General features: G+C 40.9%; 1 protein-coding gene across 1 annotated transcript; it reads left to right on the top strand.

The window, feature by feature from the left end:
* Positions 1–5,216: 5,216 nt before the first annotated feature.
* On the top strand, positions 5,217–12,398 carry vgf (VGF nerve growth factor inducible). The gene is made up of 2 exons (XM_005752733.1): positions 5,217–5,450; positions 9,081–12,398. Exon 2 carries the CDS (start codon positions 9,131–9,133, stop codon positions 11,276–11,278), a length of 2,148 nt encoding a protein of 715 aa, XP_005752790.1. The 5' UTR covers positions 5,217–5,450; positions 9,081–9,130; the 3' UTR covers positions 11,279–12,398.
* The last annotated feature ends 1,672 nt before the right edge of the window (positions 12,399–14,070 follow it).

A 14,070-nucleotide genomic window follows, 5' to 3' on the forward strand; every position in this document is an offset into this window, starting at 1 on the left:
GGGTGGTGAGAGTGGTGAAAACCTGCTACTGGTTGAGCAGTTACCACAGACTGTAAGACAAGACTGACCAACCTGTGCACTCCCTTGATTGACCATAAGAAAGCCTATGACTCAGTGCCTCACTCATGGATCATGGGATTCCTCTGACTGTACAAGACAGGACCATAAGGAATTTGATGGGGATTTGGCAAACACTAGAGGTCAGCTTCAAGTGCAGGATTTACCAAGGAGATGTTCTGCCCCACACTACTGTTCTGCATAGGCATGAACCCCCGTCAGCCAGATCATCAAACAGGCTGGCCAAGGACTTAAGCAATTATTAGCCACCTCCTCTACACGGATGATATCAAGCTGTATGCCAGGAGTGAAGGAGACACTGCTTCACTGATCCACATCACCAGGATCTACAGCAAATGTTGATCTTAAGGGGCCGGACTAGTGAAACTCAATGTCACTGTAAAGAAGTTACATATTTACATAATTTCCTTAGGGATTAATAAAGTATGCTGATTCTGAACTGTTTCTAGATGGTAAAGAAAAAGCTGCTGTGACAAATCTGTCAGCATGACTCTTTGGTTTTCAGTGTAAGAAATAAATGTGTAAAGTTCTGGTAGCTCATTGCTCAGACTCCATTTTTTTTTGATATATGTTTAGTTGTTTTTTCATTCAGTTGTTTTTGCTTAATATTTTGTGTAGTATGAAGCGTTTTTATCAGTGGGGAAAGCTGTAAAACTTATGCAACTAAAGTTTAGGGTAACAAATTTTTCTTGTGCTTGTTTGTGGTGAGCAACAGATCAAACAGGGTAAGAATTATAAATGGCTTGAAGCATGTATTCTGGCCTGTGAGACTTTTCTATTCATTGTTTTCAGAAAAGCCTTATTTTTTATGCATTTATTACTAGATGGGAGAGCACACATCAGCTTTAAGGCCTGGACAAGTTTGAAACCTTTTGTCCTGCATAATGGCAAATGGCTGAAAATAAAATCTGGTGTCACTTTAGCCAGCTCCTAGTTTGATAGATTCTGCACTCAGCAGTCTTCAGTATTATTGAAATGCAGCCAAGTGCTGCTTAGTTTACTTTTTCACTCATTTTTCCCAACACGTTAGCGTTTAAATCCGGCACCCTTGTCTCTGTGTACTAAGCCTGTACCACTACACTTGTTGTCTTTGTAACGTCTGCACCCTTCCTATTTTAACATAATGATATGATCCCAGATTGCCTGCATGGTGTGCCCATCGAAATAAAGTCCCATCCCTGCCTGCATGGCTTCTCAGCAGGGCCGAAGATTCTGTTTCTACTGAGGACCATCAATAACTGACGTGAAATTATCTAGGGCCGGATATAATCATATGCAGGCTACTTCCAGCCCATTTGGACTTGAGAAGTGTAGTTGGATCGTTAAAAGAAAAGGGGGAAGGGGTAGTCCCATAGACAAATAGGAACGAACCATGAAATAAGCTGGCCAAAAGAGGAGATAGAAGCCACTGACATGCATGCAGCACCCTAAGACTGTACACTAAGAAGGAGGAAGGTGGCCAAGGCTAGTGAGTGTCAGAACTGCCACCCAGGATGAGACAATGAACATCCACAAGTACTTCAGGAAGATGGCCACAACTGAGAGTGTGGTTAGTTAATATCTCAGGCAGCAGAAATTTGAGAAGAGGAGCATCATGGATCTACAGGACCCTGCATGGTATATACGGCCGGCAGAAGAAGTGGCTGATGTCCAGAAATCCTACCAGTGGCTGGACAAAGGTGAACTGAGAGAAAGGCACTAATCATGGCAGTGCAGGAACACACTCTGAGCACTAGACTTTACGGTCTATCACACAAGGCAAGACCCCAAGGGCGGGCTGTGCAAAGATGCCCCTGAGCACATATAACAACAGGGTGCTAGATGCTAGCAAACAGGACATACATGGAACGCCATAACCAAGTGGCCGGCAAAGGATACAGAAACATCTGTGCTGAGTATGGCCTGGAAGTCTCGGGGTCAAAATGGAGCACGCCCCCTAAGGTGCTGCAGTGTCTATGTTTTTTTTATGGGATTATTAGGACGTGTATCATCACCTCATCACCTTGGATTTATTTTCCAGGGAAATTATGTTAAAATGGTCGGGCTTAAGATTCTCTGGTTTGTTTGCTTGTTTAAAATAAATCTTAGCTCATTATACTGTCTCAGCGGGAATATTTTATGAGCTGGAACAATGTTTCTAACTTTGTTTATTTTTCCCTTTGAATTTGAATGCATCTGCTTGTAATCACACAAATTAGTCTGAGTTGGTGGGATTAATAAACATTTCTGAAAAGGGGTGTCTAAGAGTTGGACAAACATTCTGCATTTAAAGTCTTTTATACAATATACTCAATCCATCTTCCTTCATAATTCTGTTGAAAGGTATTTATATTCAAGAAGTAAATCACAACAAGTGTGAGTCAGTTAGCACTGTTAACACACAGCATGCAATGTGTGTATTTTTGATTCAGTCCAGTGTAAAATTGGGCAAAATTCTCTATATTCCACAATGTGTGGCCAAAATATATAAAGAAAAAAACCCCCAAAAGGCCCACATTAGGAGTTTATTTACCTTTTTTGTAAAAGAATAAGTGATGGATCTTGCTCTTTATTTATTTACCATAGATCTGTAGTTCTACTATATGGTCCAGTTTTTGTTTTTTCTTCTTTCCTGTGTAAAAGTCAAAAGCACTCAGTGGGTGGGTTGGTGGGGGTAAGGGGGAAATGTTTTTCATGTCTCTCCAAATGTACAGTTATATTAGGCTCTAGGTTGAATGATCCAGCAGTCAGAAATATCCTGTAGTCTTCTGTCATTTGACGACAGGTCAGCGTAGTCACTCCACACACCAGTTTCAAAGTGGCACAGAAATCCACACCCTTGCACATACAGATGCATCTGTGTGGCAAGTGGAGCTATATGATATATATAGAGATGCAACTTAAAACTTTAATGGCGCAGTTTAACTTAGATAAGAATCCCAATAATTAAGAATTATAATAATTACCCTGACTGGCAAGTAAAAGAAAAGGTTTCAAGTTTAGTAAAGTTCAGAACAATGGCAACTGTTGTTTACCTAAAAAAACATTCTTATTTTCACATTTCACTAGTTGTGCACGTCCAGTAGCTATACACCCCACAGATGGAGAACCACTGGGTTAATTGGTGATTCCAAATTGGCCTTGGGTGTGATTGTTGGTGCGGATACACTAAAAGTTGATTCTGTTCATCTGGACGTAGCGTTTTCAGATGGAGAAATGTTTCGTCCTTCATCCAAGTGACATCTTCAGTCTCAGCTCACTGCGGGTTTCCTGCATTGATATATTGCAGAGATACCTGTAAAGACAAGCATGCCCAACCACAGTGAGATTAAACTGCTAACAAAAAACTAGAAGACTAGAATGAAGTGTAGTCTACGCACTTTCAAAAACTATACTTGTCATCCAGATTCATAACAGGAACTCTTCACCTGGTGTTAATAAAGGTTAACTGACAGAGCTAAACTTTGAGAACTGATGAATTTTATCTTGTATTATTTAGAGAAAATGTAGTCGTAGTGATCACTGAGTGATGATACGTTTTGAACAAACATTGGATTGGATATTTTTTAGTTGGCACATCAACTAAAATCCATTAATTCTTTGGCATTTATATTTCAAGCTGATTTATACTGTTTATATTGTAAGCAAAAAACTTTACAATAATACAGAGAAAACGAGACGAGCCTCTTTGAGCAAATACTTGAAGGTGAAGAAACTATACATAGAGTATAAAGAAAACAGAAAACTCCAGTAGAGGGCTTTTTCTTATAGAGCAGCAAACTATTTTTCCAGGCTAAATGAAGCTTTTATAAATTAGGTAGATGTAATTTCAGCTATACCAGAATTACTGCTTTAAGGTAAATGTTTGAGAGTTGTACCAGTGAGCAAAGTACTTCTGATTTTAGGCTTTCTTTTTCAGATGAGCCACTGTATCCAGAAGAAGATGACCCCTGTGGGTCAATTAACATTTTTAACAGATTTACCATTTCTTTGTCACAGCATCATATTCATAGAGTTGCATTACGGTTTCTTTTTTGCATTTTAACTGACATGGTGGTTTAAGACAAACATTAAAGGCTCTGGGTGGTAGTGAAGACTTGGAAAGGACAGCTGAAGAGGTGAAGAAAACTGAGAATAAAGAAAAGAAGACAAAGAGGCTTGATGGCAGAATTAGGAACTACAGGAAAATATGTCAGTGAAGAATAAGTGGTAATAAAAAAGTTGGACAGTCTATGAGATGAAGTAGCCAGGAACACTGGTAGGGCACGTGCATTGCAAAAAGAAAGGTGGAAAAGAAAAAGTGTGTTGCACGTGAGATTGGACAGTATGGAAGGAGAATTGGACTTCTATGAATTGGCTAGACAGAGAGCGTGATCTTGGAAGCAGGAAGTGCAGAAGATTAATTAAGAGGAAGTTGAGGCAACTATGAAAATAATGAAGAGTAGAAAAGTTCCCCAAAAGTTGATTCTGTTCATCTGGATGTTTTCAGTGGGAGGAACAGATGATGTCTCAGCTGACTGCAGGTTTCCCCGAACTTAAAAACTGCACGTTTGCACAATAACTGAAACCAGCACCACTGAATGAAAGGTTCAGATGATGCAGCTGTAGCAATGCGGAGATATCTAAGAGAGGGCCGTGGACTTTTAACCAGACATTTTAACACAAAACTGGAGACGCTGATGAATGCAGAATTGTACCAGTGAACAGAAGGATGGAGATGATGATCCATGAAAAATAAATGTATTTATTTACTAAAACTGAGCCCTTTCACAGCTTATTAGGAGAGCTATTTTTGCCTCTATTGTCACACACCAGTGCACAGCATCCTTAAGCTCTGATGGCACACAAACGTGAGACAGCCGCAGAAATAAGCGTGTCTATGTCTAAAGAAAACCCCAAAGGTTCCCTCTTGCACTCAGGTTTGCCCGTGAAAGCTTGGACCAGCTCTCTGAGGTTGCACCATGAATTACGAATATTCTGTTTATTCAACAGCAGCACTGCAGCTAATTGGTCTGATAAAATAGGGGAGGAGGGATAAGATAAGGTCGGTGGGGTGCAGAAAAATCTTATGAATGAAATCCAGTCTATTGACGTCAATGGGGACCTTGACGCAAGGATCACGTGTGTGCGGAAGGAGGGGGTAGAAGACAGCCGCAGCCTCTGTCCGTAGTCCTGAAAATAGAGGAATTAGGTTCTGACTCCTGTGATAGGAGCACACGAAGAGTCCGAAACCCTGCGACATACAACAATAACAGTAACAAGAATTAACAGCACGTTACAACACGGCACGCGTCACGACGAGCACGGAGTGGATGACTGCAGGACTTCAGCAGCTGTGTGACGTGACGAGGAGGGAAAGCAGGAATTCCCCCGCCGCACACACTGAACTGCAAGTAAGCGGCAACTTATTTTGCACTAAAGCATTTAACCTTGTGCTCTCCGAAAGAAGTACTGTTGCTCATTAATATAAGCGTTCTTAGAAATACTCATAAATGTGTAAAATATTGCAACAAAATTATGATGTCACGCTACAGCTTTGTAGTCAAAGCAAAGCGAGGCGCAGGAAATGTGCAAAATATATAGAAAATGCAGAAAAAGGTGGTAATGCCTGCTGTGTGATGGGTTGGAGGAGGTTTAGTAGATGAATCGGAAGTATTTATGTTCGTCCCAAACTGTGGCACATTTAATTGATTTTAAGGAATAAAAATCAATTAGGCCCCAGTCAATATTTTGCGGACACGCAGTCAGGCGTCACGTTGAAGTGAATTTGTGCACTGATGGCAGCTTAAAGTATTGTTATTTGATGTGGTCAAAATTCATTGTTTATAATCAACCGTACTGTCTGCTCCTACAACCCCTCCTACTTCTCATCTTCAGCCACATCATCTCAATCATCGTCATTTCCAGCAATCATATCCTAGACTGAAAGAACTGCACTGTAAAATAAGTAGGCTGCAGCTGTAACCGCGGGGACATTCGCATTAAAAACCACAGAGACAACGGCAACCTTTTGTCTCTGCATAACACTGACGTCCATGTTAGTCTGAGATAATGTTGTTTACATGTGAAGTGCGAGTTGCGGGGAGGTTACTGTCGAACAGAGTCTGAGGTGGCTGTATGCTCATGTTTATTCTTATTTGCTTTTCTGGGAACTGTGACCTGCTGCAACAGTGCAAACAACAGAGTCATCTCGTTGTGCCAAACAATGATTACATTTAAACGGTTAAAAATAACTTGTTGACCTGAAACCTATCAAAAACAGGCCAATCATATCTCAGCATCACCGTTCGATAAAATTACTTGAAGTAACCAAAAAGGAAGGGCTTGATGACAAAATGGGTACAATTACACAGAGTGATGAAGACACTTCAAAAACCTCTTCATAAATCCTGTTCAGTACAGTCTACTCACGAATATAAGTACATGTGTTAGACATTAAACAACAACAACACACGAGAACATGTGAAATCCCTTTTTGGCACAGCCCAGCCTCCACCGCAGGATATGCTGCTCCTATATCTCTGAAGTGTGTTTACTGCAACTAAAAACAAAAGGATTTTAGCAACCATTTACTAATATACTGATAGAACTGTTGGGTGATTTAACAAACAAAAAGGTTTGTGGTAATTAGCTGAGAACAAAATGACATTAAACTTGAATTGTTTTGCTTTAATAGGGATAAAAAAAATCTCACTGTACAACTGGTTTTTTGGGTATTCTTAGAAAATACATTTGAGTTTGCTGTTCCTGCGCATTTTTACAGCGTTTCACTGCTGCATGTGGCACATGGCGATGCAGGCAGGCGGTGGCTTCTGAAAACAAGAGCAGCTTTTTCTGATGGTGTAAACGACTCGGTGTGATAAACCAAAGACGGCATGGCAGTGAATGCGCACCGGAATGGTTGTTGCGGATTTCAAGATATTTCACTTGTTGCACTCTGGGTTCAACATTTCAGCACCAAGCAGAGCAGCGCGTCAGCAGCAGCGACATTGAGAGATGATTTATTTGATCATGTTTTACGTTTTTTCACAATTTTTCTGCTTCTGCTATCGCTCGCTGCTCTATTCCGGCCCACTTGTCAACCAATCAACATTCAGCAGTCGCATATCATCCGCTTCCAGCGACGCGCAGTTAGGATCTTCGAGGACTGCAGGTAGCGCGTCTTGCGTGCGTGAAAACCCACGCCTCCTCTGCCCGGTTTAGTTAACTATAACTACCTTGGTTAGTTACTCCTACACTAGATTCAGGTACACGCGCGCGCGCGCGAAAACTCAGAAAGTGAAAACCAGCTGTGCTCTTAGTGTTGCACGGAAACATTGCTCTAGAGCTAGAGCACAGCGTCACACCCCTCAGTCCTCACTGCGCGAGCTTCTGTTTGTTTTGTGTTCTGTCTCCACTTTCCTATTTCCCTGTGTGTGTGTGTGTGTGTGTGTGTGTGTGTGTGTGTGTGTGTGTGTGTGTGTGTGTGCGCGCGCGAGGACCTCGTCTGGGCTGCTTCACGCAGGATTTGTGTGTTATTCATGTGTTATTGTATTTCAAATTATAGCGTCACATAATTTCATGTTCACACTTTCCCTCATTCACAGAATTTCTGCGCCACAATACAAATTTTGGTATCGATCCAATACAAAGCAAATACAGGGCCAGTATTGCTGAAGTTACTCAGCAGCTAATTGGGGGAGAGTAGTTTGCCATGACTTATGAGATGATTTCTCAATTTGCAAATTCTGAACACATTTTAATCACCACTGTGATTGTTACTTTCCACAATAATTAGCTGACACAACAAAACACACCTTTCAGCTTTTCATGTTTTCAAACTTGGTTTTTGGAGACCTGGAATTTAAAAAATTCTGAATCTAAAGCACAGAAAGTTTGCACGTTTTTCAGAGTGCGTGTTTGAGGTTTATTTTTTCCAAAGAAATGATTAACACAGTTCAGCAGGCTACAAACTGAACTTGAAGGATAAAAGCAAAGCATTGATCCAATCGTGCTAGTATCGATCTGATATCGATGCTAGTGTTGGTATCGATGCTATCGATATTTGGATCAATCCGCCCAGCTCTACAATTCGGTTGGATGCGGGTGGAGAAAGGAGATGTGCAGTCCTCCAAGATCCTTACTGCTTGTCAGTGGAGCTGGACTTCTGAAGAAGGTTGATCGGTTAGCAAGTGGGCCAGAAGAGAGCAGGGAACAATGTCAGAGTTCACCAGAACAGGAGAATTTAAAAAAACTTCAAAGAGCAAAATGTAAATCATGAAAAGTGCAGACAATGGACACTTTCATTGTTTTAACTCTCAGGTTCACTTCAGGTCCCTGTGTGTTATAACTTATGTCACAACTCTTTTTTGTGAACAACTCTAGGAGTAGGGATGGGACTCGAGATGTTCAGTTCCTTGGATTCGTCAAATTTGCTCACCTATCAGTTCCACGTGCACTTACCAGTGCCTTCATTTATAGGAAATGGCCCTACAGTTCCTCCTGGCTGACTTAACAAAACAAACAACAAAACAAAACAATAAAAGAAGTATCAACCTACAAATAAAACTTGTGAATAACCCAAAAATATATGTAAACCAACAACAACCCCTAGCAAACTTCAAAGTAATAAAAAAGAATAAATAGCTCCAACAAGAATCGATAATTGATAAGTGATATTGACAATGGAATCCCTACGTGTCAGCTCCCAAAACTTTTGGTGACATCTAATAAAAGTAACAGATTTAATGAGATTAATTTCAAATTCATAAAATGAAACGGGACAAAAGGTTTACTAAAGTGTAAACACAGTATGCATTTTTTAGAATATCTTTTCATGGGAGCAATATGTGTGATAGGAGTGGAATGGCTAGTCAAGCACCAGGAGAAGAAACGGTCATGGTTACACTAAAAGTCTTAATTAACTGCAGATAGAAAACAAGCTTTAGCCGTCATATGTGGTACTCACTCATTCACTCATCAAACCCACATATACATCCTTGCATTCTCAGCGAAGATTTGATTCTGTTTCTTCTCTTTTCCAGGGATTTCTGATCTCCTTCACCGCTCACAGAAAGTCCTGTTCTGGCTAGCCATGACTAGATACCATAATCCCTCAAGTGCTTTAATACAGCTGCTTCTTCTGACAGCAGCATCCTTTCTCCATCTGTCCACCTCCAATCCTCTCAGCACCCTTGACAAGCCATACCAACATACGTCAGGGCTGACTGTGTCTGGATATAGGAATATAGGTGGTGAAGAAAGCCAGCCAATGCAGAGACAAGAGGAAGCAGAGCATGAAGAAGAGCTTTTTAAAAATGTTGATCCCAAAAAACTAGCAGCAGTTTTACTAGAGGCACTGAATAATTCAAAAGCAGAGCAAATGAGCGAAGGAGAAGGGCGTGATGGAATGGAAGAAGAGATGATGGCAGAGAAAGAGGAATATAAAAACAAAGATTCATACAGAAAATTGAGAACGATTGAGGGAGCAGACCGAGACAGAGACGGACGACAAGAGTTAGAGCTGCTAATGGCGACACAGGGGAAGGAGCAGGAAACGGGGGAAGAGGAAGAGAGGAAGAAAGCACAAAAAGAAGAGGAGCTGACCGAGAGGGTGACCAGTCGTACTACAAGCCACACAGTCGAAATAGCAAGAGAGAAGCCTCCCACTGGCTCAGATGGAAGAGGCGATAATGGAGAGAGTACTGGTTCCCAGCAGGGATCAACCAGCCCTGATCAAGCCAGTAGTGAGGAGGAGGAACAGCTCAGCCCTGAGGAGCTAAAAAGTCTTGAGATGATGATGAAGGAATTCCCTGCTTTGAATGTGCCCATTAAGAGGGAAGGAGACTCTGAGCAAAGTCACAGAGAAAGCAGAGACTACAGCTACAACGACATCATGCCCATAAATAAAGGCAGTGACCTTGCTATCACTAAGAAAAAGCTTAAATGGCAAGAAGAGACGCAGAAAGCTCTCAGCTTCCCAAAATTCAGAGAAGATAATTTTATGGATGAATTTGATGACAGCAATCATAACTCAGCAGACCTCCAGGCTCCAAGAGAACAGACGATGGAAGATGATGATCCAGACGAGGAGGAGGAAGAAGATGAGGAGGTGTTGAGTCCAGAGGAAGAGGAGGCTCAGGCCAAAGGTGAGCAGGAGGAGATGAGGAGACAGGCAGCTGAGGCACAAAGAGCCAAGATGGAGGAGGAGATGCTAGCTGATATTGCCTCAGACATGCTGCTGCGGTACATGGTCAAACAGAATAACGGGAACAAGCAGTACAGCTCTTCTCTCTCCAGCGCTGCAGAGGATAAAAGGTCTGACGAAGAACAGGAAGTCACAGAGGAAGACGATATTGATCCTCAGACCATTGACAAGCTTATAGAGATCTCCAGCAAGCTCCACCTCCCTGCTGATGATGTGGTGGACATCATCAGTGACGTGGAGAAGAAGAAGAAGAAAGACTTGTCGCCTGACGTGATATCAGGTTGGCGACGACCTTTATCCCCCATATCTTCACCATTTTCATCGGAATCACAGATTTCAAGCAATCAAAATGACATTCCCGCCTCTAACCAACCATTTCCAGCAGCTCATTTCCTCAAAACCTGGTTGCAGAAGAAAAATCCATCAAGATCAGAGGATCTCTGGAACAAACCTGCAAAACCTCAGCTTGGCAATCAAAATATCTGGGCCCAGCCTCCTGTGCCGATCAAACAGGACCTCTGGCTCACGTCACCTAAAGCTGCTTGGACTAGATATCCTCACTATCCCCTTTTCCCCCACACTTATCCTTCCTACTACCAGAAGAAGCCCTACAAAGGCTACCCCATCTATGTTCCTCCTGCACCCAGACTTAAACCCTATTACTTGATCCTTAAGCCCGCTCTCACTCTCAACAACTTCCTCACTCATTCAGTGGATGATGTTTATGCTTTTTCTCCCAAAAGGCGATACAACAGCTGGGTCCAACCTAAGCTGAGAAAACCCCCTACAGGCCAACAGCAGAAGTCTTACTACACCAGATACCCTCTCTCTTTGTACCCTTGGACATTTCAGCCAGCGTCCAACCCCAAACTACATCCACTTCCCAGAATCCATTCTCAGCAGAAGCAGCTGTATTACTCAGCCCCAGCGCCTGCAGATTATTATGTGGCTGGAAAGCAGCCGGACAGTAACTATGATGATCTGGAGAAATACATACAGCAGATATCCATGAAGAAGCCATACATGATGGACTGAGTACAGACATGAGAAGAAGGATGAGAAGAAGAAGAGCCACAAGCAGAAAAGAGTGTATTTATTTATGTTAAAGTATTTAGGTGGTTTTTCATATGTAATAAGTTTCCTGTAGTCATTTTGATTGGTTATGATTGAGACAAGGACGCCACAGAAGACTTTTCCCCAGAGGTGGTCTGGATAAAACGGATGAAAGATGTACAACTGCACTCGTTTCCTTTGCTATCCTTTAACTTTTCTTGACAACATTCTCTATATGGACATTTTAAAATGCCAACAAAGGAGGATGTTTAAATATGCTGTTATCTGTACCGAAGGCCTTTTTCAGAATCAGTCAGATGAATCTGAAAACATTTATTCCAATGTTGGCTCTACTGTCAGGAATGATAGTTTTGGCATTAAAATTTGAAAATTATCAAATTAAAATAGTTTCCTCAAAATTATGCCTGGCCAAAAGATACCAGAAGTCCCCCCTCAGTGGAAGGAAATAGCCCCCAAAGGCAGGGTGTCCATACATTCTTTCACTATCACCTCTTAGAAATCAAAAGCCACTCCCTATAATTATCTTTTAAATGACCACATGTTTATGTAAATGTATCAATTTTTTATTGTTCATATAAAAGGATAAATTTTTAATGGAAAGCACGTTTCTGTGAATGTATACTCACACATATCCACCAAAGCTCTTTATAATAAAACATAATGCATCAAAAAGCCAGACTACCACCAATATAATAGCTTGGATGACTCATTCTTTTGCATAACTTCAACAACCTTGTTGCTACGGTGATAACAAATTCAGCCAAACCCTGGCTAGAAAACAGTCCAGTGTTTTACACGTCCTGCTATTGGAGGAGGATGTAATGGTGGAGCCATACTGATCTTTTCATGGAGATATTTAAAAGCAAAAGAATAATTCTACATTTTCAGTCACTCTCCACAGATTCCTTAGAAGCAGCAGTTTGCATTTAATACATTACTTTTCTAAGCAAGATGGCCTTTGTAGTTTTTTAGTAAATGTTACAAGTTTCTATTTTACAAGAAGTGTTGTTGGCACTAAGTGCTCTGAAATCCCAGTTTCACACATTTTTTTAAACTTTTATTTTATTCGTTCTTTTTTTAATTTGTCATTTTTAAATTCAGTTTTAATTCGGCTTATTTTTCCCATTATCCAAATGTTGATTATAGGAAAACTCTCCTGTAATGGTGGTTCAGTGTTTAGTAACATCCCTTCACCTCATATCAAGAAGGCTCTAGTTTCAAATCTCCTAATTAGTGAGAATCCCACAATGAAAAACATACATGATACATGTACTGGTTCTAAATTTGCCAAAGTACGAATGCAAGGCAGGTCAAATGCAGATCAAATGTGTAAGTGTGGGGAATAAAGCAATGCAAGAACAGAGTAAAATGGTAAGGTTTGGTGTGAAGCGCTTTGTGTGGTCAGTCAGACTAAAGTGCATAATGCAAATGTTCTCACCATCTTAATTAACAGTTTCCTCATGTTTATGTTTGCTTCACTTTTTCAAACATTTTTCAATGACAATGACACAAAAAGAAACTTTGTACAGCCTGAGTTTCACATGGATACTAACAATAATTCATCAATAAAAACTTTCTTTTGCTACTTTTTCTATTTTTCCAATCGAAAAGAGGTTTTCCACTTTGGCGTGTTGGTGTTCATCTTTGTCATCATCAAGGTATCAGCACGGCATCTTGGCATTGAAAGTGTCATAGAAAAAAGTAACCATGAGCTACGAGTAACAAAAAGAATGAACTGAACTTTTGTCATTTTTAATGATTTGTTGCTTTTTTTATGCTTTTCTTTTTGGCTTATTAATAAAGAAAGGGGCTGAGACACAGTAGAGGGTACAATGTCTGCACGTTTATGTATACTTGCATCTGGAAAATAACTTTTTTTAAAGACATTTATGCATCAATGAAAAAAGTATAAAAAAATCTTAAAGATGAATGAAACAAAAACGTCAGTGTACCTACTACTAACTGTTTGCGTCATGTATGCAATGAGTGTTACCAACGCTCTTTCTAGATGTAACTCATTGTAACCGCTGTAATAAATATGTGTTTGCTGGATGTAAATGTCCATGTCAATTACTATTTTACTACACATAAAGAAATAAAGAAAAATATTTTTATTAAAAAAAATGTTTCATTTTGGACACAAAGAGACAGCAACAGCAAAGTCGTCATCTCATCGAACCTGGACACTTTGGTCGGCAACATGTGTGACTTTGGTGACCAAAGTAAAGCTGAACACTTCTGATGGTGAGCTTGCAGTTGTTACATCACGACAGTGATTATCAGCATAGGCTTTTCCCTACTGTCTGTTTGCTGAGTGCCTGACTGACTGCCTTTGTGTATTCATCAGTGTTCTCAGTCTTGAAAAGAGTGCTAGATTCAATAAACTGCTCAACCAGGACGGTAAAGATCATTCTCGGGCTGCTCCCAGAATGCAAGATGTACTGTGCTCGCTTGGACCATATTTGTGCCAGTCCAATTTGGTTGAAGCATGAGTATAATCATGAGCAGCTCAATAGAGAACTGCAGTCTTACTTCCAACATACATGTCTGTGCGGGCCAGCAGTAGAGGCTGGGCAAACCTACACTTATCCTATGTAGCCCCAAGAGAATGTGCTCGTCCAGGGTCCACAGCAACTTTCCCCATTGGGGCCCAACTATGTGAAAAAACCCACACAAGTAACACTGTGGGTTAGCCAATGCAGGCCTGACAAGAGCCCCCACGACAATCTTCTGTGAGTGCACGACCAACCACT

Source organism: Pundamilia nyererei, unplaced genomic scaffold (assembly GCF_000239375.1).
Source record: "Pundamilia nyererei isolate P.nyererei 1_Seehausen unplaced genomic scaffold, PunNye1.0 scaffold00377, whole genome shotgun sequence".
In the NCBI taxonomy this organism is placed as follows: Eukaryota; Metazoa; Chordata; class Actinopteri; order Cichliformes; family Cichlidae; genus Pundamilia; species Pundamilia nyererei.

What these genes read in the sequence shown, in the direction of transcription:
- vgf (XM_005752733.1), top strand. Translation starts at nt 9,131, where the DNA reads ATGACTAGATACCATAATCCCTCAAGTGCTTTAATACAGCTGCTTCTT.